This window comes from Aphelocoma coerulescens (assembly GCF_041296385.1).
Source record: "Aphelocoma coerulescens isolate FSJ_1873_10779 chromosome Z unlocalized genomic scaffold, UR_Acoe_1.0 ChrZ_unloc_scaf_2, whole genome shotgun sequence".
In the NCBI taxonomy this organism is placed as follows: domain Eukaryota; kingdom Metazoa; phylum Chordata; class Aves; order Passeriformes; family Corvidae; genus Aphelocoma; species Aphelocoma coerulescens.
Genome location: NW_027184087.1, coordinates 1,083,029 through 1,109,351, shown reverse-complemented (window position 1 = coordinate 1,109,351; position 26,323 = coordinate 1,083,029). Strand labels below are relative to the sequence as shown.

Genomic DNA, 26,323 nt, shown 5'->3' with positions numbered 1-26,323 from the left:
AGTATTAGATTTTTTAGGAGAAGGATTAGTAGAACTAGAGACCAACTAATTGTCAAAATAATTAGGAAAGTGTTTAGACTTGATGTGCCAGAACACCTTGAGAATTAGAGCATTTCACTGATCTAATTTCAGGTATTCATATAATAGCAGTTACATGGCAAGTCAAGTCAGAGAACAGCAATACAATTTACTGTAGTAGAAGAAAAAGAAATCTGGTCTTTTGATTAATAAATCTAGTGCATTGCTGTGAATATAAACCAATCTCAAAACTTCTCCTAACTCCACTGTAACTAATATATTGGATATATTTTTTTTGTTATGCAATCCTTCTCTATGCTTTTAATGAAAATATAAAATTCTTCAGTGTTTGATCTAGTCTCCATCTTCTACCCTTGATACCTTTTGAGGCACAGGTCAAAATTTTTAACAGAGCATACAAGACTTCTCTCTTCATTTTTCCTAAGCATTCACATTCATTGTAGCTACAGTTTAAGAACACTATTCCCCTTAAATGCATCCCTCCCCAAAGCACAGCTAATAAAACATTAATTTAATATCATTTTCTCAGAGCAGATCTAAAAAAAGGTCTTTTTAAAAGTAGGGCCAACTTTAAATGCTCTTATACTGTGCAATGTATATTTACATCAGAAACTTATGAATTCATAATAAGGCAATATTACAGTAAGAGCACTACCATGGATATAACACATAGCTCTATATAGCTTCTTGTAATAGCTAAATAAATACTAATTAGTTCTTTTTTACTCCATTTCTAGTTTTTCAGCATTTCATCTAAATGCCTTAACGTTGTATTTCAACCTGAGAAGTTGTGAATAAAGAGAGACTACAAAACTTCCTTGAAATTACAGAAATAGCCCAGCTTCCTTCAGCAGATTACATTCTCTCAAAAAAGGGTGCAAACATAGATCTTTGGATTGTCCTTCAAACAAACCTCAAAAGAAGCAAACTTTATTTGAAATTGTGTCCTGGAGTAACTATTGGCCAAGGCTCTCCATCTATAATCTCAAAATAGTGAACATTTCCACAGATTTTTAACAAAGGCTCTCATGTCATCATACAAAGTATTTTCCAAAGATCTGGTTGCCAACTCTTTTTCTTCCCCTCCTCACCCCAGCATTTTCATATTTTTGTGATGATAATTAGGAAGTATTCTGTGGAGCGCCTACCTACAAAAAGCTGGCTGTTGAGCTGCAAGCGAATATGTCCATCAGGTGGAGCACTGTGAGATCTCTGAGGAAGTTGATCTATTTGTAAGGAAGCCTCTTTGACATTTCGTTCAGCCTTCACATAATGCCATTGGTTGTCATTTAAAGAATTGTGTGATTGCACTATGACTTCGGTAGGTCCATTTCCCACATCAAATGAAAAAACCACTTCATATGGAGCTAGAAGGGGGATAGTAGTAACAGACATTTAAATTATTTCATAGTTAATTGGGTCACAGAATAATTAATAGCAGAGCAAGTTACTTTAAGGTTTAGCCTACTGTTTCATGGAATAAGACTGATTGTTTTAGAGGAAGAGTTTACTTCAGAGGCCTGCAGCTCATTCTTCACAATCAATGACAGCAACAGCAATGATTTATGCACCACATGGAAACCAATCAGTTTGTGGACGCCTAGGGAGCATAGTAGTCAAGAAACACTGAAACATGCTAGCTTTGCGATTTTTCAGTTTGGATGAAACGCATCTCTTGATTATACACTAATTGATTGTCATTGTTAACTATATTTAAGTTATCACAACTATAATCCAACCAGCATCTTCTACAGTCTATTTGCCTTTGTTATTTATGCATATAGTCTCTAAAAATATCAGAGGAAAAATTTTGATGTAATTTATAAATTTATGATCTAAATTGAGTTTTTCTCTAAGCAACTTTCAGTTTATAAAGTTTTATTAAACTATACTCAGTTTTATAATTTGCCTAGAAAAACATAACTCAATAATAACTCAGGTCAAAATAAAAAGATGAGGAATATGCCAGATAGCTGAAGATCTGAAAATTGTGAATATTCTCTCTGAAAGTCTTTCTTTCATATATTCAAATACAATCATGAATGAAAAAAAGTAATCCCTAAACAATGGATAGCCACAATTTTGAATTTTAAAGGATTTCATTAAAGGATTATAGGTCTGAAAAAATTCCATGGATCCAAAAAAATGTTTCCCCATTTATGTCATTGAATTCTGACAGAAAAGCAAAAAAATTAGGAGTCAAGGGAATTAGATGAGCTTCAAACAACATTTTAAGAGGAATTTACTGACCTAGAAAAAAATATTCCATGCAGTATTTTTTACTTTCTTTTTTTACTTTTTAAAAATATATTAGACCTTTTAAAACATTTAAATCCACTTTGGCCAGCCTTTAGACTGAATAATACCACACATTTGCAATCCCTTAAGCCCTAACTCTTGTTGATATAAGTATTTTACTATAGCAGTTGAACCTGAGAGAGAAAAGCAAAATGGGAAATACATAAATTATTTCACTTACCAAATAAAATAAAGTGTGCTGTGCAGTCAATTTATGAACAGAATGACTTTTGTGATAAATTACCTCTTCTGCTTAAGAATCAACAGTCTTACATAATAGTAAGAAATAATTAATGTCTAAAAACAGTTCCTCAGTAAAATAAATGAATTTTAGGATAAATTTCCTTTAGTTAGATAAAGCTGAGATCTCACTCTCCCTTTATAGAGGGATAAAAGGAAAAAAAAACCCACACAGCAGGAGAACAAAAGCAACTGAAAGTCCATGTGACTGGCTAAAAAGAATTTCTACTGAATGTTACCTTCTGCAGAGAGGTCTTTGTAATCTTCAGGATACTGTTGGAGTTAAGCCTGAAAGTTCTGCTTTGAACTCATTGAATGGGCCTATTAAATAGCATATCAGAATGACAGATCTGATAAATAATGTTACTGTTTAGATTTTAAAGGCAAGAAAACACATAATAAAGATTTTGAAATAACCATTGAAATAATGACTTACGTTAGTACCACTAAGAAATTAATATAGTCTTTAAAAAAGGGAACCAGTCCCTGAAGTTCCACATATGAAGGCCAAAATAACAACGAGTGTATGGTCTTCCGTTGTATTGTCTGAACACTAACCAGAATATGTCAGAAAATGTGAAAAATATAATCACTTAACATTCTAAAATATTATAAATACTTTTGCTAATAGCAATGGCACTGCAAATTTGAAAGAAATTTTGGATTTATAAGAAAATATGCCAAGGAATGTGAAAAGATGATACTGGGTTCTAAAATTTGTTATCTTGCAATGAAGGATACAGGCAAAGAGCACTTTGGTCATTTCTTAGGCAGCAGAAGAGAATGCATCCAGGAGTTCTCTTCCAGCACAAGAATATTTTTTTGGGTCCTATCTACATTGGTGTTACTTAAAAACTATCCAAGCATTGCAGGAACTCTTGTAACCCTGGTGCATTCAAACATAGGCAGAGCACAGCTACAGATTGGCAAATTGGAGTGGCAGATGTAGTTGCTGGTAATCACGGAGAGTGCTCAGTGGCTAGCTGTGGCTAAAATGACTAACAGAAAGAACAGCCATAGAGAACCATCCAGAGTATTCAGTGTGAGCGTCATGTGCAGAAGCAGAAAGTCATTACCAACTAATATGCTACAGAATCCTAGCATTTTCCATAAAGGAAACAGTTGAATTCCACTCATCCTGAACAGTAAGTTGCAAATCTGGGCAAAGGCCACCAGCAGTTGCATACTGGATTGTACTTAACTACTTCCAAAGCAACTGCAGAAGCCTAGCCAAATCAATACACCATAATGTTTCCAACCCTACTTTATACTTCTGTTTAACTCATTGGAAATAAACCCTCAGTGAGCACTCAATATAAAATACCCAGACCTTTGGCTAGAGCATATAACCTTTGGTCCTATCAGTAAGTAGCAGTGTTCTCTTCAGAGTTGAATTGTCCTTGTTGCTTTCAACCACTACTTCTGCAGGAAATCATGAAAAACTTCAACAAGTGTTTTATAACTCAGTGCAAAGCAAAAAAAAAGGGACCAGGTATCTTCTTTGAGAAAATTCACTTAATCTCTGTTTTAAAATACAGTTAGGATGCACACATCCATTTTTGCAACAATGTTCTAGAATACATAGAAAGATGCACTGCAGTGTTTGTAACTTCATAAAACCAACCAAACAGCTCTAAGCTTCACATTTCCTATTAAGTTTCTGGACCTGAAATTTTTTGTTTGAAGTTAGACTTCAAGGTCTAAAGATCACAACTTCATAAACAAAATAATTAGATATAAAGTTTGAGAATAATCAATAAAGTATTACAAAAAAATCAGTCACCCCAAGTACTGAATGTCAAATGTTAATGACATAATAAGTTTACATGATTTTTATTTATGATTACACAAATAAAATACATTAATTTATGTGAAACTAAATATTAATAGAACATCAAGTGTACATTGGGAATTTACATTCACAATTATTATAAAGGATGTGTATTTTTATATGATGATGAAATCTAAATCATCTTATAGCATATGAAATGCTCAAGCTGATTTTTTTTTTTGAGAAAGGTACCCTTGATGGAAATATATATTGCTTATTTCTGGTTGATACTTCCCTCAATAAGAACAGGCAATCCTGGGTCGACGACAAACAACCCTCCATAAAATTTACACATCACATACAAAAAATAATAGGTTGGTCTACTCAACAAATTAGGGTGTTTATGGAAGTGAAGAAATATCTCTATATGCTAAGCAATAATGAGACAACTTTGCTTTTTTAGATGCTGAAATTACAGACCAATTCAGCCTTTTGCTTTCTGTCATACCTCCCTACTCAAACAAAGCCATTTAAAACCCATAAGTATGCAGTAGTTTGTGTTTATGAATGAATGGGACAAGTGACGTGAGTCTGTCTGCATACTATTATTCTGAAGAAAGACTTATGGTCTTCTGACAAATGTCTGAATAAATTTAGTTCTCAGAAGCATTCGTTTAATGCTTCCATGATTTAACTGTTTATTTTGAAAATGGAAAGTCATTTATCAGACAAGGCTATCATCATTGCTTCAGAGAGCCTTCACTGAAGTGCTGATCCAGTATACTTTCTGTATTGTATGACACTGAGTTTACAATGCTGCTGTCCTTTAAACCATTCACAGAACTTTAACACAAGGCAGTTCATACTGCCAAAAAACATGGCAAAAACAATGTTGAAAACAGGGTGGTTTTCAAATACAGCACTATAATTTGAGATGATGAAAAACAAATTCATTAAACATTACACAATATTCTATAATTGAACTACCTACGGAACAACACAATAGATGTTTTCCTGTTTGTTTCATTAACATAAGACATTAACATGGACAAAAAACTGAGAAAGCATAATATTTTAATTTTTATTAAAATACAAAAAATGTTTATATAGTAATATTTTGCAATATACATATCTACTTGTACTCTTCTCTGGAAAATACTGGAGTCTGATAACAAAACTGATTTGGAAAATAATGAGGAACTGTCTAATCCCAAGGTAAAAAGTATCCTAAAGAACTCTCAGAGGCACCAGGCAAGCATAAGACTTTTCAATTAATGTGACATTTCAAATTAATTCAAAAGCCTAATGGAAAAGTGCTTCACCCTTTGAAATACTCTCCCTTTTAATAATGAGCAATGTAAGAGTAATACATTGAGTCAACTAAAATAAAGGCTTCATTTTACATTAGTCATTTTATGTTGGATTTAGTTGGATATTTAATTCTCTCCTATGCAACAAAAAATTATTTCTGCTTGTAAGTCTAAGAATTTGTGTCTGCACAAATAAAATGAAACAAAATTGAAAAAAAAAGAAGATGAGAATGTGTGACTTAGGATACTATGCCACAGAAGGTCTGAGTCACTCATGGTGACTGACTCTCCCAGCAGCCACATATAATGCCTGGTCTTAAAATTTGAAGGGAACGAATTTGGCAGCAGAGATGCACTGAACACAAGAAGCAGAAACAGTCTGAGCAGTCAGGGGCTGATTGCTGTGCTCTTAGATTAAGAAACCTCTGAAGCAGAAAATTTCTTCAAATGGATACTTGTACAGTCTTAGTGCTGTGATTTTTCTGGATAATGATAAAGATCTGGTAGTAGAAGTAATAAAAATAGAGAACATTTTTCAAATATTCCCCCTTTAAATTAAATAAAATCTGATAATAATAATAAATAATAATAATAACAAAAACACCATCAGTCATGTTACTTACAGTGTAACTCTATCCTTATGAAGTCTTGAATTCCCAGGTTCTCTAAAAACACTCCTGAGGAAGCAGTAGTTTTAAAGAAAAATGAGACGTCTGCACTGAGTTCTCCATGGAAGGTGGGGAAATGCAGGTAGGATGTCTCTGTGTTGAAGGAAGCTGAATTCCAAAATGTTCCTGGTAATCAGAAGGAAAGGATGATACAGTGTTATCTAACATTGCCAGCACAAGTTTTATAACTGACAAACAAAGGAAAGTGCCCAGGTCTAAGAAGGGGTTGCAGTGTTCAGAGTCTAACATCCACAGAAGCTTCCCAATTAGCTCATAACACAAAAAAGTAGGCGTTATTTGGAATGCAAAATAATGCTTCATTCAAGAATAAAGGTCCTCAGCTCCAGCAATGAAAAACCAATAAATAGAAAACAAAATGAATTTCATGTCAGCTGGAAAGTTCAGTTTTGGCTGGATGTATCATCTCATGAAGTAAACAAACATAGCAGCTATGGATGAAGTACACCTACATTATAATAGTACTGGCTGAGGGAGCTGTGGTTGTTTAGCCTGGAGAAAAGAGAACTGGGGGGACCTTATTGCTCTCTACAATTGCCTGAAAGGAGGGTGTAGCAAGGTAGGGTCCAGTCTCTTTTCCCAGGTTACGAGTGACAGGATGAGAGGAAGTGGCCTCAAGTTTAGATTAAATATTACAAATTTTTTTTCACTGAAAGGGTTGTAAAGCATTGTAACAGACTTCCCAGTGTGGAGTCACAATGCATGAAAGCGTACAAAAAATTTGTGGATATGGCACTTGAGGTCATGGTTCAGTGGTGAATGTGGGAGTGGTGCAAGGCTGACAGTTAGACTTTTTATCTTAAAGGTCTTTTCCAACCTTAGCAACTCTAGGATTAGTTATAGTTTAAACTAGAACTATGAGAGTTGTTAAATACAATTCTACATAACAAGGAAAAGAGTCTTGTTATAATTGTAATACAGTGTAATTCACAAGGTATCTCAAAGAATGTAGGACAAATATCCTTGTAATTACTGTAGAAGAAATCAAAGAAATAAATCGCAAAATTTAATAAACTAGCATAGATATTTTCCTGGTTTTATATATTTTTAAGCTGTCATTCAATCATAATTTGCTAGATTTTGTTATTGATTATTAAAATGCTGATGTAACATCTGTAATATCACCCTCTTCTAATGAGGACATAATCTTCATTTACAGTGTTCAACTAGAAGTACCTTGTTATTATTGCTGGATCCTTACAGATGTATCTGTATTTCTTTATTAAGCTATATTGCTTTCTAAACCAAATGAGGCATTTAATATTTTCATCTACTTGATCAAGCCCATTGCACATTCTCCTGATAATGTTATGGTCTGGGCCTAACAGTTATGCAAAACTGTAATTTTTGCTCCAGCCACACTCTGCTTTTAGGATGGGAAAGCAGAAGAAAAAAAAAGAGTTGAAAATTTCTCTCTTCCCTGCAAAATCAAACCCTATAATACACTGTATACAGAGGCCTAGTCCACAGCCAGTGAAGTAACATTAAAGTCCATTCCCTCATTCCAGTAGAGTTTTAACAGTTTTAGTAAGGATTTGGATCCCACACCTAGAAGAGCAGCATGGCAGGATTTTCACACAAATTCTGGTAATTGCTCATTGTGACTTTTGACACTTAGGAGTACTGCCAGCTATCACAAATTAAAGCAGCCATCAGGACAACTTTTACATGGTTAGGCAGCTGTGAACAGATGGCTCGGGCTGGGAGGGGAATGCGTAGATTTGCACCTCACTCTCCTGTGTTGCCTTACAGGCTTCTTGAAGTTACCAACCTGTGAAAAGCACCACTAACCAAAAGCAGCAGCCTTACATATTGGGATCAGTTTTCAGCCCATGTTCCTCAACTGTTTCAGGTCATGGCTCCCAGAGAGCAAACTTCACAACAGTTGTGACTCAAGTATATCACAGCTATTTAAAAATAATGGGCTGGCTGTTACCACTAATTCAAACACAATAGGAAGTTTAATACTGTAATTTATACAAAATTGGTACAACATTGCCAGCAATTAGAAGAGAGACAATAGTGGTGGCAACAGTTCAGTAAAATAATGGTACAATTAGCTTCAATGAAGCATTTGAATGATCTTTGTAAATCAAAATGGAGTCCTTGGGAGGGTAGGGATAGGAAGTTTTATTTTTCCTCTCTTAATTTACTGCCTTCTCTTATCTAGTTTTTCTTTTTGTTAGCACTGAGAACTGTGTGATTTATGAATGTAAAGATACTGTATCAATAAAGAGGGTTAAATACAGACTTAGGGAAAGTATATTACAAAATATCTTACACTGTTGTAAATCAAGTTGGGAAAAGAATTTCTTTGTGACATCTGGCTCACAGTCTCCCATTTAGTTTTCTGGAACTGCCAAACACCATGCAATTAGGAAATCAATATTATTTAGCATTTTATCTAAGCAGTAAGACTGCAGTCTTCCTATGCGTAAAAAAAAAGGAGGATCCTATTTGTTATAAATGATACATAAAGTAATTTTTATGAATAAATTACATAATTTTTTGGCATATATCAACTAGTCTTACCAACTTGAAACTATAAAATGAAAAAGGGACGATAATAACAAGACAGGTAAATTAGCCCTCTCAAAACAATTGTGCAAATTGCAATTTGTAGCACTCTTCAAGTTCCTACTCAAAACTGAAATGTTCGTCATTTGTATCAGTTCCTTGTGATATCTCTAATTGTTACATTGTTAATTCTTTCAGCAGGGACAATGAGCGTTGAGGCAGAGAATATAAAGAACTTATGTTGCCGAACAATATATTTTGTACTTTGGGGTTTTTTTTTAACTGTAAGATCCATAGATAAAAGACCACAAGGGACAATTGTGATCATCTAGTTCAACCTCTGGTATGACACAGACTATATAAACTCCCTGAATCAATTCTTGTCCGAAAAAGAGAATTTAGTCTAGGAAAAATATTCAATTGATTCTATTAAAAAATGTCAATTTACAGAAAATTCACAAATGCTTTTACTGTCAGTTTGTGCATATATATGTATCCATATACAGTCTAGCTTCAAATCCCAAACATTAAATAATTTTCTGATTTTATTTCCTGCTTTCAAGAACATTATTTGAAATTTCTTTCTCTAGGAAACTCCATTAAGTTTAACATCTCACCTCAGATTATGCCCAAATTCAGCAAAGAGATTTAAAGGCTTTCACTAAAAAATGAACCTCAACTTCTTTAATGCTATACTTTAACCTTATATTCTCTTCATATATTGTAAAACTGTAATCACAGACTTGTATTAAACTTCTTAATTATGCAGGAAGCTGCAAAGAGGACCAAAACAAGGCTGATTAGACTGCAGTTAGGACAAACATGAATTAATAACTTATATAAAGCTAAATAAGGCAGAAGAAGTGAACAGTTTACAGATATTTGTGCTATTGAGAGTAAAAGACATGCCCTGATTTCTCAGGGTACTGAAGAGAGATGAAACAGACTATTTTTGCTAAATTAGAAATTTACTGTGCCACTTTAATGAAGGTATCACGATTGGCTAATACAGTTAGTCTCTATTACATGCAAAGCTCATACTATTTGGTTTTTCTTTTTTCATTTAAATGTCAATCAGAGAACTCACACTGAATGGATTATCTACTTGCAAATACATGCTTGCACTGTCATTTTGCACTTGAATTTACCTTTTTTTAATTCAGCCAAGTATATGATACTCTATCAAATACCTTACTAGAGTCTATCAGTCTCCCTTCACCACTATTACATTTACCTTTATTTAACGTAAATTCATGCTGAATGATATATTATCTTTACAATGCATTGCAGTATCCTTGTATTATTTTTTATTAAGATCTATATCATCAATTTTATTTTGGGCCCAAGAATCAGTCTGATACTGACAGATTATGATTACCCATTTAATACACATAATTTTGGCACATTAGCTATCTTTCAGTATTTTGGATTTATTTATATGTCCTAATACTTACTGGAAATTCATAGTAATAAATCAGAATATGTCCACTCAACTCTTGTAATGAAAAGAACAAGAACAAAAAACACCCAACAGAGAAGGGTCGGTTTTTTTCACCCTACTCATACTAACTCACTCTACTAGAATTTATTCAACATCTAGCTTTTACTTCAATAAGGCCAAAAATAATGGAGATAAGTTTTTCTTTTTTGATGAAGGCCATAGAATTTCTATCTATTAATGTACCAAAGACTTCATTCATCCTCATATGCTTCAAAACCTTTCCTGTAACCCTGCTCAGTTGATATACATTAATGTTAATCTTAACTTTCACTATATTTAGATATATTTTCCAATGTGATAACAGCAGTCCTACCATACAATTTATTAAACATATTGTACTGTAGAGCAGGAAAGGGATTACAGAAATGCATCAGTAATAAATCAGTACTGCATTTTGAAGGTGAGTGCTACTCATATTCATGGTGCTCAGTGTCACCAAATACTACTGACTTTTTGTTTTAAATGGCCATATTCTTCTAGAATATCTTTAGTATTTTAATTGTACCTTAGCATCTTATAAATATAGTTAGGTAACTATCTCAAATGATGAAAAAAATTCAGTAACATCTGAATTTAACTTTAAAAATTCATAAAATAAACTATATTTATATTTATATTTATATTTATATTTATATTTATATTTATATTTATATTTATATTTATATTGCTTTTTTTCTTACAGAAGGCTACTCTTTCCTTCCTTGCTCTGACAAATATGGTTTGGTTTCCTTGTAAATAACATACTTCATTGAAGAGATCAATCCTTAAAACCTAAAATAAAGAAGCCAAGTACCAGAATGGAATGTTAAATAAGAGAGTGAAAATAAAAAATATGCAACAATGAATAGGCAACTTCTGCTGGACTGCATTTGATACATGACTTTTTAGTCATGTACCCAAATAAGTAACTCTGACTTGGAAACTCAGTCAGCAGAGCACATGGTTTATGACAATTCAATTCAACAAATTATTCATGGCTCTACTTTATTTTGCTGAGGGCATAAACAATTTTCCTCCAAGTAAATGTCCTACAAGGAATAGATTATTGATGCAATGAGAATTTATGATCTTTTAGATTAGAGTCAGTTAATGAAGTACTGAATGTATTATAAATACCAGTAAACCATCTCCCACATGCTTTTACATGGTATGTTAGTCAGTTATTGTGAAAAACTTACGTCTGTCACATAGAACAAAAACCTATTTAATAAAGGATATCCCCTGTGAAATACAAGTGTATATTTAGTTCTGGAGAGCGACAGAAGCAAAAATAAGCAATAATCTCTTTGAAGAGTATTCAAATCACACTGTGAATCCAAGAATATCTATTCGTCCTTGTTTGATAGCACTTCTGAAAAATGGGTATTTGCCACTAGACCATTTTTTTGCATTCTTCACCTATCCCAAAGTAAACATCATTAAAATTACATTTAATTGGACCCTCATGGGTGTCAGCAACCTCAGCTTAGAAAAAAAGTCTTAATAATGGTCTGCTGTCTTTCTGCAGCTTCAAATTGCTGCTAGAAGCAGTGGCCTGGCAAGAGAGTTTAAAACTTCATCAGTTTTGTCTAAAGTAAAATTAATATGTACAACTCAGAAACTACTGCAAGTCATAGCTCTTTACAATTACTGTAAAACTGAATATTAAAGAAAATGTTCATTATAAAATCCACTGCTGATACATAAAGACCATTGGGAAAAAATCTACTAAGTCATACACTCTTTATTGTAATACATAGCATATAATATATATGGGGAAATAATAAATTTTAATACAGTCTACATATTAGATATACCTAATTTCCCATGTAGGACATATCACAGAATCAAGTACATTACAAAAAACCTCTGAGATCATCAAGTCCAACTTTTGGCTGGACACCACCTTGTGAAGTAACCATAGCGCTGACTGCCCTGTCCAGTCTTTTCTTAAACACCTCCAGGGGTGATGACTTCACAGCTTCCCTGAGCAGCTCACTCCAATGCTTAACAACCCTTTCTGTGAAGAAATTCCCCTTGATGTCCAGCCTAAACCTCCCCTGATGCAGCTTGAGACTGTGTCCTCTTGTCCTGTCACTGGCTGCCTGGAAAAGAGGACGACCTCCACCTGGCTACACCTCCTTTCAGGTGGTTGTAGAGATGGATAAGGTCAGCCCTGAGCCTCCTTTTCTCCAGGCTAAACAACCCCAGCTCACTCAGCCACATCTCATTGGACTTACCTTCTAGACCCTTCATCAGCCTCATTGCCCTTCTCTGGACTTCATTATATATCATGGTATAAAATATTTATATGATAATTTCATAATATGGGTAATATTTCCTATATTATACATTATATAAAATATAATATATATAACATGCCACAAATTATATAATAACTTATATTTAGATATTTTATTATATACACTCATACAATTTGTGGTTTTCTTAACAAATTGCACTTCGGGTTTATGCCAAAATTCTATGATACTACTTTTTTTTCTTTCAGAAATTCTGTGTTGTTTTCCCAAATTTTAGTTTTTAACTCCTTAAAGACATCTTCTCTTACTGTCTTTATGATGTAAATGACTGAGAAAAATTGCATTATTTAACAATCAAAAGCAATGTTCTTTTTTCAAGCTTTTTGCTGTATTATGACCAATAGCTGTTATATTCTGGAACCTTTTCACTGAGCTTATTTCGGTTCAAAATTGCTTCTTTTTGAAGTCAAATACTGTAATGTTGTATGACATTACAAGAATATTTCTCTGACATTCAGACTGACTTCTATGCTTGTTCTCATGATATTTTAGAATTCTCTATCACAGCTTGTCTAGAAATACTGTGATCCTTCATCAACAGTGTGAAATATTGCAGCAATTCAATCACTCAGACTAAGCAAACATCAAATGAAGTCAGGGAGGTCAATGGGTGTCAGAACTGTCTGCATGTTTTAGAGATTACTCTGGGGAAGCTAGCTGACTTCCATATTTTAAGATCTGTCACATCTGTAATTAATAGTAGTTGGGAACTTGGTGAGCACTGGAATTCAAATTCCTCCCCCAGTTATTAGTACTACACAAGCTCTAAGTGTTTCTGTTTCATTGCTGTCTTTGTCACTGGCTTCATTGCCTGTGGCCACAATGGAGGTCTGCTGCATCACAGGCTGAGTGAGCATGGCCAGTCTACCGAAGGAGGTGGTTACCCCATCCATTCAACACTTGTAAGAGACCATCTACACTGGGCTTCCAATTTCCTTTCCCCTGGCAAATGAAAACATTGATAAACAGGATCAAGTATTGTGGAGGCCATCAGAATGTTCAGGTCTGGAGCACTTGTCCTGCCCTTCAGGCTGAAGGAACAGGGCTGCTCCAGCCTGGGAAAGGGTTTTTCTGGGGAACATGATAGTGGACTCTAAAACCTAAGGGGAAACCATCAAAAAGACAGATACAGGGTCTTTGCATTGGTGTAACGTGAGTATCAAAGACAGTGGATATGTTGAAAACAGAGTTTCAGGCTTGATGTAAGTAAAAAGAAATTCACATTGAGGACAGCCAAGCAGCAGAACAGGCTGCTCAGAGAAGCAGCGCAGGCTCCATCCTTTGGTGCTTCAAACACCAGTTTGACAAAGCACTGAGAGACCAGATTTGAACTCGCAGCTAATCCTGCTGATCTCCTTAGGTCCTTTCACTCTGAATTATACCATAATACTACATCATAGTCCCATGGTATGTAGGACAAATGATCAGTCCACAATCAGATGTCAGACTCATGAAATGAAAGAACCCAATGGGATTTTTAGGTCTTATAAATTTTCATAAGAAAATTAGAATGCAGTGCTGAAAGACACATCCATTAACAAACCTTCCAGGCATAATTATCCTGAGAAGACAGAGATGACATAAAAATAAATACATGCTAATTTATACTTATTTATCTATGTAGTTTCCTGAGCGAGCTTAAAAGTATAAATCGGTACTTTACCAGTATTTCTCTTATTCATATATGCTGAAGAAATTTGAAAACCAAACACAACATCATATGATGAAGGAGGAAAATCACATAAAGAATAAAAATATTTATCAATATTATACATTAAATATAATAATATAATACTTATTATATTACATAATATATATTAAATATAATAATTATTATAAATAACAGGTACATTCATGAAAATTCATAAGGTAGTATGTGATTTAAAGAAATTAATCTAATTGAATATTGTAATAAATTACTCAATTGTATACCAAATATGGCTCCTTCATTTCTTCAGTTGAGTTCTTTGGGTAGTTTATAGCATTTCTTCTTCTAATTCCTAATTTTTGACTACAAACAGCAGCAGACATAGAATTTTGTGTAATACCTTACTATTGAACAGAAGCCAAACATGTTTTCTTTTCCACTGAATAGGGAAATTATTGAAGACAGAAGTATCATCATAAATCTTCAATAACGTGTCAGTTTTGCACAAACATATTATTCTGGTTACCACATATATGTATTCAGAGTGTAAACCTAGAATTATTGTGTAAATTTGTAAAATTTGAATTCTTACATGTAGTTGAAATTTTGCATGTAGATATTGCATACACTGAATTACTCTCCCATGGTATAGTTTTCCTAGCTGCATAAAAATTCAGAGGGGATATAATATGCATAATTTTTTGTGATGGAAACATGCATAGCTAGTGAAGGGTAAGCTCCCAAGACATGGTAACCAGCTATGAATTCTCCTTCATGTAATGCTTTATTCATAACTTAATTACAATTGCATAAACCAAAATACCTGTTTGAAAACTATTATAACACTTTTTGTTTTCACTATTGATGTGTGTCATGAAAAATACATTTTTACAATTTCAGTGATTTGCACTGGATGATGGTGGTTTTTTTTTAGTTCCAAAAAGAACTGGATGAAATTTTCAGAGAAGTCTATCTTAGGCTTGTAACAAACAACATTTAAAAGTTATTGCAGAAAAAATGCATCATTGTTTAGAAAAACTCTGCAGCAGTTACTTACTATCACCACGGCAAAGCAAAGGCCCCAGTTTGTAAGCTGCTTCTGAGTTTGGTCTGCCAGTATCTGTGATCACAATTTCAGTTACTGGTAGATGGTCCTTGTAGGAGAGGAAGCCAGTATCATTAGTCCTGAAAAGAGAAAATGAAAGCCACGGCTCTCCTAAATGTTTCCCATAAACATTTCATTACATTGACACATTGCTGGGGAAAAGGAAAGAAATATAGAAAAATGTTGCCTAAATATGTATGTGTGTATATGTGTGTCTGTTTATGTGTGTTTGTATAGGTGTGACAGAAAAAACTGTGACTAGAAACATATGCTTTGGAGTTGATATTGGGCTCATTTGACACGACTGAATGACTTTCATTGCAAGTGGGTAGTTTTATGGTTGGCCTGGTTCACATAAACATGAGAAAAATACTCTTGAATAAATGGGCACCTAACTGGCTGCTTAAGTCAATGAGTTTGCTCAAGTCAGTAATTTTATGTTGCTGAGGACATACTGTATCTGTAATTGACTCCGTCATCAATATCAAAAATTTAATGGCTTAATATGACTTTCAAGTAAGTCTAACTTTTTTTTTTATTTTTCCACCTTGAAGTATAAAAAATCAAATAGAAATGTACAAATTCATGCTGACTACAGGAAAAGCAGTATATGCTACAAATATGAAACTTGCAGAAAAGAAAATATGCAACTTTGCACTCAGAGCACACAGCCAGTACTTGTAATCTTAGACCTAGTTCCCTGTTTAAAATCATTGTTGACTTAGTGCCAGAAATGATTTTTAAATTTCATAAGCACCAGTTTTGGCCCTAAAATTTCTTCCCCTAAACCCATTGAAATGTTCAGTTACTCAGGACCATCTGGAAAACTCAATCTGTCCATTCAATCCATTCATGGTTGAGTACTTCCTTTAAAGGGCAAAGAAAACAGTTCAGAAAAAACATCAGAAACTCAGAGAGGAGAGGTAATCTAGAAGTCCTACTGCTCAGAGATTAAACATGAGACACACCTCAGCAAGAAAGCCATGTTTCTCTGAGAATGTTGTTGGGCTTAGCAATCTTGTCTTTTAGTACACAGTGCACAGGAACTAAGACAACAGGGAGAGATTCCACTCTTGTGCTGAATAAAATTAGTGACTTTTTTCTCCTCTCCTCTCTCCCTTTCCTAAAATCATCACCTTTGTCCTGCATACAATTTATGTTTATCTGTTTTGGAGCACAGTGCAAACAAATGGACTTTTTTTTTTTAGAAAACTATTTTGCTTAAGTGAGGAATGGAAAATGTATTTTTTTAAAATGGCAATTTTTCATGAGGTGAGATATTGCAGGTTTCTAATTTAGAATTGAAAGAAAAACCATCAAAACACCATATATGTTTGCTTCAGTACAATGATGCTATAAACAAAAGGAAACTGAATAGAAACTATCTTCTGTGGGGAGGATTTGCAATTTTTATATTTTTAGGACCAGATTTTTTAAAAAGCAATCTTTCTACTTTAGAATTCTAGAGACTTCTAGAACTTCTCTTCTATTCTAGAGACAATCTATGACATAAGATAGATTTCACTATAAAAATAGACTGTCAAAACCAGTGTTTCAAAACCACAGTTCTCTATGCTCAAAATGCATCTCAAACAAGCATAGCTTCTACCTACTTTTTCCACCCAGTGAACAGTATCATTAATTGATCCAAAACAGTGCTTCTAGGGAACCAAATATAATGTTAATCACAAGTTCCAGAATGAATGTACACATAATCACTGTAACACTGAGGTCACTGGGAAGAATTTCCACTTATAAATGTCAAAAGTGGAAAAAACCAGAAATATAAACCCAGAGTCATCATACTTTCAATTTAATACACTCATAAACATCTCAGCAACTTACTCAAAGTGAATGTACATGTGAAGACATGAACATCATCCCCTTATCTGCTGTATTTACAAATATGTTACCATTATACATTAAACTATATATGTGAGCATGGATTAAATGAATGACAAAAATGAGCAAGAATATATTACATGTGTGAGCAACTACGCTAATTTTTTTCTCAAAATGCATTCATCTTCTAACACTTATTTTCATGTTAGAAATGAAATACTGGTTTTATTTTCATCAGCATAACAATAGGGAATTATTTAATGTTCTGTGTGTTTCTTTAATCTCTTTATTGGAACAAATATTGCAGATATCACCCTGTGACTTTTATTGCAATAGCAAATTCTTTTCTCCAGAAATCTTTGAAGTTTGTGAAGAATTGTTCTTTGACTAACATTTTCCTGTACGTTCATTTCTGTGTCTGCTGAATTCACTGATCATGTTGAGGGAACAAGCATTTTCCAACCCAACCCACTAGTCACTCCTTTAAAGGAAGGATGGACTTTCTGAAATAAAAATGGTGTATTGCTTGATTTTGCACACATCAAGATGTTCCTAAGTACCTTCCTTATATTTTTCTACTTTCAAAAAAAAAGATGCTGATGCATTTTTTAAAATGCATATATTAATGTACTCACTGAACTTGATTTATATAAGTTAAATAGACTTCAAAATTTTAAGACCATAAAAGTTTCTTCAACAGAATAACTTTCACTTGAAAAGTCTATCTGCTTTATCAAGTCCTGTACTGCACTGGAGCTCTTGTTGAGAAAGTTATATCTGATCCTTTTACATGAAAAGTCAGGTTTGTAACAAGAACTCATCCATCATATTATTTACTTGAAAGTTATCGTAAATTACACCAGAGAATTTTAGGCACAAGTGGCAGATGTACATCCTGGAAATCCATTCATTCTCTTTTAAAAGGACTCCATATGAGTGCTTTGCTTCGTTGATAGCAAGGGATTCATTGTAATTATCTATGTTGTAGATGAAAAAAAGTGTGTAAAAAGTCTAAACTTAAAAGTGTAGTTAAAAATTATGCTAAAATTCACTTTTTTCCCAGAACTTTTTCTTTTTAACTTTAATTACTTTCAGCAGTCTAAAACTAACTGAAGTTGTGGTAAAGAACAGTTGTCTTAATCTATAACATGCAATATACCAAAAAGACTAGAAAGTATCTGTAAAATTAAACCCTCCCCAAAAATTAGAGTGAAAGAATTAGCAGTAATACTTAATATATATAGCAATATCTTTGTGAAAAATTATGCTTTTAAGCAAAGAATCAGATGACATGATGGCAACTTAGATTTCCAACTGCCTCGGTATTATAAATGTCCTAAGGCCTGTATATTTTCTTTATCTACTTTAAACAGAAAAAAGTATTTTGAATAAGCAGCAGTAAAAAGTCACCATTCATCCCTGTCTGCATCACAGTTGCAGTAATGCTGGGAATCAATGCAGTTTCCCTCCAATCCACAAGCACATTTTTGTACAGCAGGCAAGGAACCTCCCCAGTAAGTATGAGTTTCATTGGTTCTTCCAATCCACCAGCTCAAGGGCATCCCATCTAAAAAGCAGATTAGAGAAAATCAGTGCCCAGTCTTGTCTCCTACTTCTCTAAAGTTTCCCATCCAAATAACATTCCAAAAGATTAGAAAGACAAAAAATATCTGCTCAAATCTAAAACCTTTAAATGACTGGCAAAAAATAAATTACCACCTTTGCTTGGTAAGTGATTATTCATTTTAATACTTCGTTATCATGTATTAAATGATTGTCACAGATTTCTGCTTGCATTAGTAGAAAAGGGAACTCATGGTATCTAGTTCAGCCAGCCATGATATTAGAATCATTTATCTTAAGCAGTCCATTTATATAATTCATTCTAAAATGGTCCATGAAAGAGGAGATATATTCATCCTGAAAATCAGGACAGTTTATATTCCCAAGTAAAGATTAATTTCAGATGTTGGAACTACCAGAAATAGAATGAGGAAAGTCACAGAAATGGTCTCATCCCACTACCAAAAGTACTACAGAGTACTACTACCCACATGTGTGATGAACGTTAAGCAGCTGAATAGCAGTGTTAATCAGAAATGCCCAAAGACAGCTGTTACGTCATGGACAGCAGATTCAGAATTTATATACTCAGAGATAGCAGAAATCACGGTAATGGTGCTCCCATAAGCAAGCTGATATATCTGGTGAGCAGAGGTGAGGTTTCCCAGGACTATTACATCTCTCTGTGGTGCCTCCAGTCAGCATTGTTTGTAGCAAAATGATAAAACTGGATGTTTCCTTAATGTTACAGTACTGCAGAATAAGCTTAAAGGTATTGCCAAGCAAGCATAGCAAAGAAGAAAGATCTACAGAATACATAATAGCAAAATGACATGAAGCATAAAGATAAGCCATCTCAAATGAGATGGAAGAAGGGTGATAGATGCATGAAAGTCAAGGCATGAGAAGAAATCAAGTACTGTTAAATTATAGAGTTTCTTATACGTGCACTTCTTTTTGCTTCTGCTGGAGCTCCATTTTCAGCACCCAGCCCCCACAAAGAAGCTGGAATTTATTCTACTCTCAACTTTACTTAGAACTGCTACTGCTTATTAAACCTCACTGTTAGATAAGACCTCTGTTACACTGACAATCTTTCAGATCGCTAACATATTGACTGCATTCATTACCACACAACTGTCAGCCCAGCAGGCCAAAAAACAGTGTGAGCAGTTTTTCGAAAAGTCAAGCTTGCATAATGGCATCAATGTCCAATATCAGTGTTTGTGTTTGCAAACCATCACAGGAGGAAGAAAACCCAGAGACCGCATATAAATAATTTATCAGACAACACTTTAAAAAGGTTCTAACAACTAAGAATGTAAAAAGAAGAATATTTCTGCTACTTTAGCAGCATGCCTTAGGTTTATACTGTAGTCATGAATTAGCATTCTCAGTGTTTCACTAGGGACATTGAGGCATGTTTAAAAGCTGGTCTCAGTTACTTGTTCATACAGCTGGGTGAGGAGAAAGTATTTACTGAAATGCTGCAAGTTCATACTGATTAGCCCAGATTTTTTTTCCCTGCATTGGCAGAAAGTACTGCCTAAGCAAAATAAAGCCATTAATTAAAATGGTTAGAGATTTCTTCATAATGATCACATAAAAGTATTAACAGATGACTTCTTTAATGATATCATTTGCAAATGCTATCCAGGCTGATTGAATACAATGCATTCTTAAAATAGTCAGTTAAGAACTACTATGTGAACTGTATGTTCCAAAAAATGTATCATGTAACCATCATCAAATTTTGTACTTCTCAGGCACACCTAGTGAAGATTATCAACAGCAGAAATGAGAGCGATTAAATTGTTTAAACAAGGAATGATTTTAGAAAATTTGTAGAATAATACTTTCACATAACTTTCACATGCTTATTTAGCATTCAAAACTAAATTTTAGATGACTTATCACAACTGACTGGTTGCACACTTCTAAAACATTTATTTTAGCACATTTATGTGCATATTATAAATATGTACCTATATATAATATAAACAGCATAACCATATAAATAGTGTATTGTTTTAGCACATTTACATGCAATCTCCTTCAGAAAAAAAAAAAAAATAGTCTTTAAAATGTCTGCTTGAGGCAAACCAGGCTTTCAAACATCTAATCATTGCTTTAATTTGGAGCACATGGTAAAAGGAAGGTTCATTGGGACATCTAAAGCAGCAGGTTCACTTTTTTTGCTGTGGAGGTGTTTTCAAACAGATATTCTTCCAAGAGCGAACACTAGTCTGAGAAGTCCAGAGATGTTCATGCCATAATTAGGCGGAAAGAATGTGTAAGGAAAGAGCTTAGACATAGAACCAGAAAGTGCTTCACGCAGAGGCCTCCTTTCTGCTTGGTAGGAAAGAATGCCAAGGAATCAATTTTCAGCATCCTAAGCGTTTCTGGTGCACAAGTTGAAAAATTTCACTTAGTTTTACAAAAAACAGTAAACAATGAGGGTTTTACCTCCACATTATTTGGAATACTTACAACACTTGTTCAGAGTAAAGTTTTTTAACATCGGCTCTGTGCTAGTGACAGTTAAGAATTAAAAGGACTACATAACTTCAGTTTTCTTTCAGTAGATAAGGAAGAGGTCTCTTTATTTCTTAAAGCAATTATAATTTTGTCAATAATCCACATGTTAACTACGGAACTTTTTATGAATGTTTTATTGGACAGTGGAAATTCAATGTTATTGATGTTTTTTGTCAAGTACAATATGCACATTAAGTGCACACATTAACTTCTGCTGGTATCTATGCACTAACTTGTGTTCTTTTAAAAAGGTATTTCCTCAGTAATTCCTTCATTAAAATTAAAAAAAATCATGGAAGACCAAACAAGAGAAGATCTGTTAATAACAATCTCTGTTAATTTAAAAGTCTTATGAGAGAAATTAACTTGGGAACTTAATTCTCTGAAAGAAGATCATTATAAATCGACATTTGTATTTTCCTGGTTCAAGTATCTCTTGGAAATCTGAGTACTCGATATTTGAAGTAGTTCAAACTCCATAGTAGCAAAATGCCGTAGCCTTGTTAGAAATAAATAACTTTAGTAGCCAGTAAAACAAAAGGCACTATGCAACATAAGCGGCTTTGTCTGCTTTACTTACCTGACTTATCTAAAAGCCTTGACTTTTTGCAGTAGTAAGCAAGCTCCTGTTCACAGTGATCTGCAAGGTTTATTGTAGCCTGAAGCTGGTCTAGGCTGGCAGAATACTTGAAAAACACAGTGTGTGGGTTCTCTCGATTAGAACTTTTAACTCTGGTTAGGTTGGTGCTGTTATGCTGTATGATTGTCCACGTTGCATCTTTCAAAACACACATGAAAAGTAATAAAGAATGAGAAAAAGTTGCGTAAGTTAGTAATGGAAAGAACGTGTATGATGAAATCAGACAAACTTCAAGATAACTTCTTTGATCATAGAAAGCCTTTTGGGGCCCATGAAACACAGAGATAAATCACTGAGCAAAAATGAAAACAATTATGCATTGTTTCTATTAATAGGTAGATTATTGTACCATGACTGTAAAAGGTATTCAGCTTATTGAATAAGGAAAGAATAGGTGATGACACCCAAATATTTGTATTAGAAATAAAATGCTCTTTACTTCGCAAATTCCAATGAAAGATTAGAAAGAAAAAACACTTACTATTGTTACTTTCCCCAGGCATAAATAATACATAAAATAACACTAGTTCTATCCTAAAATCTACCTACATTACATACATACATAGCTTGAGTTAATTTATTCTGTATGAGAAAATGGCCTACAGGCCTTTTCTATTATACATAGAAGCAGAAATATCTTGCATATACTATATTTACTACAAAACTAAGATTACATGTAGGTGAATTATTATTGCCACCTAAAATTAAATAGTAGTTATGGTGAAGGCTTGTATCATTCTTCTGTTTTATACTTTTGCCAAGCCCCTTCACCTGTGAATAGGAAAGAAATGAGCTTATTCTGTTTCAACTCCCACTTTCAAAACTTTGAAGTCTCACTCCTGACCAAAATCCCTTTCAAGGTAGAGGGTGAGCAGGCTCCCAGTTAAAGCCAGTCTGGGACAGTCAAGTCAAGTTTAGATTCATGGTTACTGTATTCTTCCATCTTAATGGCCAATGTAATTTGAAAAAAACATCAGAAATATTACTTTCTCTAAATTTTAGTATTGATATAATATTTCTAACATTGTAATAGTAGTATTCCAACTAGACTTTTATTTCATCAGCTGCCTATAGGCTACACATGGCAGATATTATAAAATATTCATAAAGAGGAAATAACTCATGGTCACTTAGAGATAACTACTAGACAGAAAAACTAAATGAAACATTTTTTATCTAATTATAAAGTTTTATTAAGGATGTGATTAGAGTATCAAAAACCAGATAGCTAGATATAAAAATTTAAATTTTGGTTGTTTTCCTTGATTTGGGTGCTGTTTTCCGTGGTTGTGGGGTTTTTTTGGTAGATGGACATACACACAGACAAAAATAGATCTAAACATTACACTAAAAAATGAAGACAAGCAGTTTGGATATTCAACTCACGGTCACACTCTTAAAATTATAAAGAAAAAAGGAAAAGAGACAACTGCAATTTTTGTAGTATTTTAATTGACAGTGTCAACTGTAGGCTTTTGATTCTGAAACTGACCTCCAGGAATAAAATCAGGGAATGGTACCTCCCTCCCAGCTGCCTGAAAATAGAGCCCCATGAATGTCAAAGACAAGGCAGTGCAGTATGAAATGTGGGCATCTGCCTTCCCTGCCACTGGTGGGAAAAGGGAATACCAGTCATGAGGAAACTGGGAACAAAACAAATATAGAAGATTCATCCTGTCACAATGCATCTTGAGATGAAGAACTGATCAATGATGTTTGCTTAATGTGGTGAATAAGGAGTGACTGAGGAAAACAGTAACAGCTGTTCATGGACACACAAGGATAAATCAGACACTGCACTGTACCTTGGAGAGTAATACCCACTTAGAAAAATTGTCATCTTTCTGCCATGATTCCTTGTTGTCTTTCAGTCTCACAGGACACTAGAATATTTCTTTTTAAGAGCCTGTGCCAATCTGAAGTGTGCTTATTGTGAGCTAGCACAGGTCACTGTAGAAGTCAAAGTCAGGAGCTGATATGGTGAGACTAGGTAAAGTGCTCAAGCCAATTATCACACTCTTACTGTAAGGTTTCTAAGTCAAGTTCTCAACACTTAGGGCATATCTAAATCATTTCAAATCTAGCTTATTCATGTATTCTTTTAAACAGTTATAAATGTGTAAAAATACATTTTTGTCAAACAAAACAATAAAATGTTTCCGTGATTTTGGCTGGAAAGCAATTCAAATAAAAGGGGCTAAGTAAAAAGAAAAGGAGACAGCCACAAATCCAGCAATATTAAATTCCAAAAAGCCATTTAAATTTAAGCTTTTTTGAAAGGACTTATACCAATATACCGTACACCATACAGAGTGTCAACAAAACATCAACTGTTTTGTTAAAAAGCAGACTGAAATCAAACTCTGACAGGTAAAACTTCTAGTTATATACATGATCAGATTCAAAGAACTGGTTGCAGAAGGCGAACAGGGTGTCCAAAAGTGAGGCTGCAAGAGTCCCACTGGTTGCATTTGTATTCTCCAAAAGATCACCTTGCAGCTTGAGAAATGAAGTTTAGTATCTATATTCCTCTCAACAAAGGCCAGATCTAAATTACAATTTTTCAGAAGGCTATCAAGAAACATCTGCAAATTTCTCATAAAACATAACTTATTTTTCATTTTCTTAAGTCTGCTGCAACTTCAGTGAAAACAAAGCTGCTCCCCAAAAATGAACTAGTATGACATTGTCTCCATATGGAACATATGCCCCATTTATGCAAAGCATAACGGGAATGCTGTGTTAGCTTCACAGCCTGTATCCTGTTATTGTTCTAATTTTCTGCCTAATTCTTTGCCCAGTATCCTGACCTAAGAAGTCACCTTCATTTTGTTCTGCATGTTTACGTTAAATTCATGAACTTCAGAGACTTCTCACTTGGTAACCCATGTTTCAATATAATGAGCATGCATACAGTCCCAGCTGTAAGTTAAGGAAGTTTATCACCTCACCTGTCATATTGCAGTATACGAGAAATGGTCCCAAGGGGCCACTTCCATCTGAATCAATATTGTAAAAGCCTGATGTATTCCCTCTGTGCTTATAGGCTTCACATGATTGCTCATAGATGGCTGTAAAAGAACACATTCCATCACAAATGTAATGGCATGATTTTACATTTTAGTCAGGGAATTAAAAAAAAAAGTGCATGAACTGTGACCTTGGGAAAAGCAGTTGGGTGTGTGTTATCTCTGCTAAAGAATGAAGAAAAATTCATGTAGTCAAAACTATGCATTTATTAGAAATTGTTAAGCATATTTGGTTTTATTTATTATGGAGATCACAAGGTGCATTTTAAAGCATTTTAATCTGTATTTCCAGTTCAAGACTTCTGGGAGGAAAACATGAAATATGGGTGAGTAAATGGTTGTAAAAACTGCTGAATAATGGTAGAATGCCAAGAGTATTACTTAGACCCTGGTAATAAGATTTTGAGGAAACCCCTACTAACTACCTCAACCAAATAAGATTTTTGTTGCTGTTGTTGTTGTAAAATAAAGCAAAAAGATAACAATTTTTTGGCTTTCACACTTCTTATTTTCTTCCCATTTTAAATGGAAAAGCAAGTGACTTGTCAGAGACTTCAGTAAAAGAACTAAATAAGCAAAGACAAAATGACACCTCCTTGGTTCCTTGTCATGTATGCTTTATTTCAGACCAGGTCTGAAAAAAAAATCAGTGATACCTCCTCTATATCAAATATCTGAGAAAAAAGATGTATGAGTACACCTCTGTAACTGTATCTCAGGAAGCATGATGATAATGCCACAGCTGGACACACTAGTCTAAATTCTCCTTTAACCATTATGTTTCTTTTGAGCAGTCATAATGTTTTGATCTTTCATTTCAAAATTAAACTGTGAGCTCTATCAGTTATAAAAACTTAAAAAAAAAAAAATCTGCCAAAAGAATGAGCCATTAGATTAATAAACAAAAGTAGTTATGAGTGCTATACAAATGTTTTTTAAAAATAAGCTATTTTTCTTAAGAATGTGATCCTTCTGTTTCTTTGCCTGATGGTTACTGACATTGTATGGCAACAACTATAAAAGATACAAACCATTGATTTTACTTACTCTATGAAATACCCATAATAAACAATTTATGCAATTTTCAAATGGAATTTTATGGTTCCTTACAGTAAATGCCCTTAGCTAAATTTAGAAATGAAAAAAGAAGTTCAATTATTCATTATTATTTTCGACAAGGAAAAAATTTGGTGACTCATAATATTACATTTCTCACTGAGTCCTAATCATCAGGAAACCATAGCCTCCCTCTGTCCTCACAGATATCACCAGATGATTCAATTTATGACTTTTCAA

General features: G+C 33.9%; 1 protein-coding gene across 2 annotated transcripts in view; it reads right to left on the bottom strand.

The window, feature by feature from the left end:
- Positions 1-26,323, bottom strand: part of CNTNAP4 (contactin associated protein family member 4) — a 209,797-nt gene that overhangs the window by 21,832 nt on the left and 161,642 nt on the right. For both annotated transcript variants that reach the window (XM_069002648.1, XM_069002649.1), the window contains exons 12-17: positions 24,950-25,069; positions 21,939-22,136; positions 18,668-18,824; positions 15,368-15,495; positions 6,282-6,452; positions 1,188-1,406 (exon numbers count right to left, since the gene is read on the bottom strand). In XM_069002648.1, coding sequence (XP_068858749.1) covers positions 1,188-1,406; positions 6,282-6,452; positions 15,368-15,495; positions 18,668-18,824; positions 21,939-22,136; positions 24,950-25,069 — 993 coding nt within the window. The remainder of the gene's footprint in view (positions 1-1,187; positions 1,407-6,281; positions 6,453-15,367; positions 15,496-18,667; positions 18,825-21,938; positions 22,137-24,949; positions 25,070-26,323) is intronic.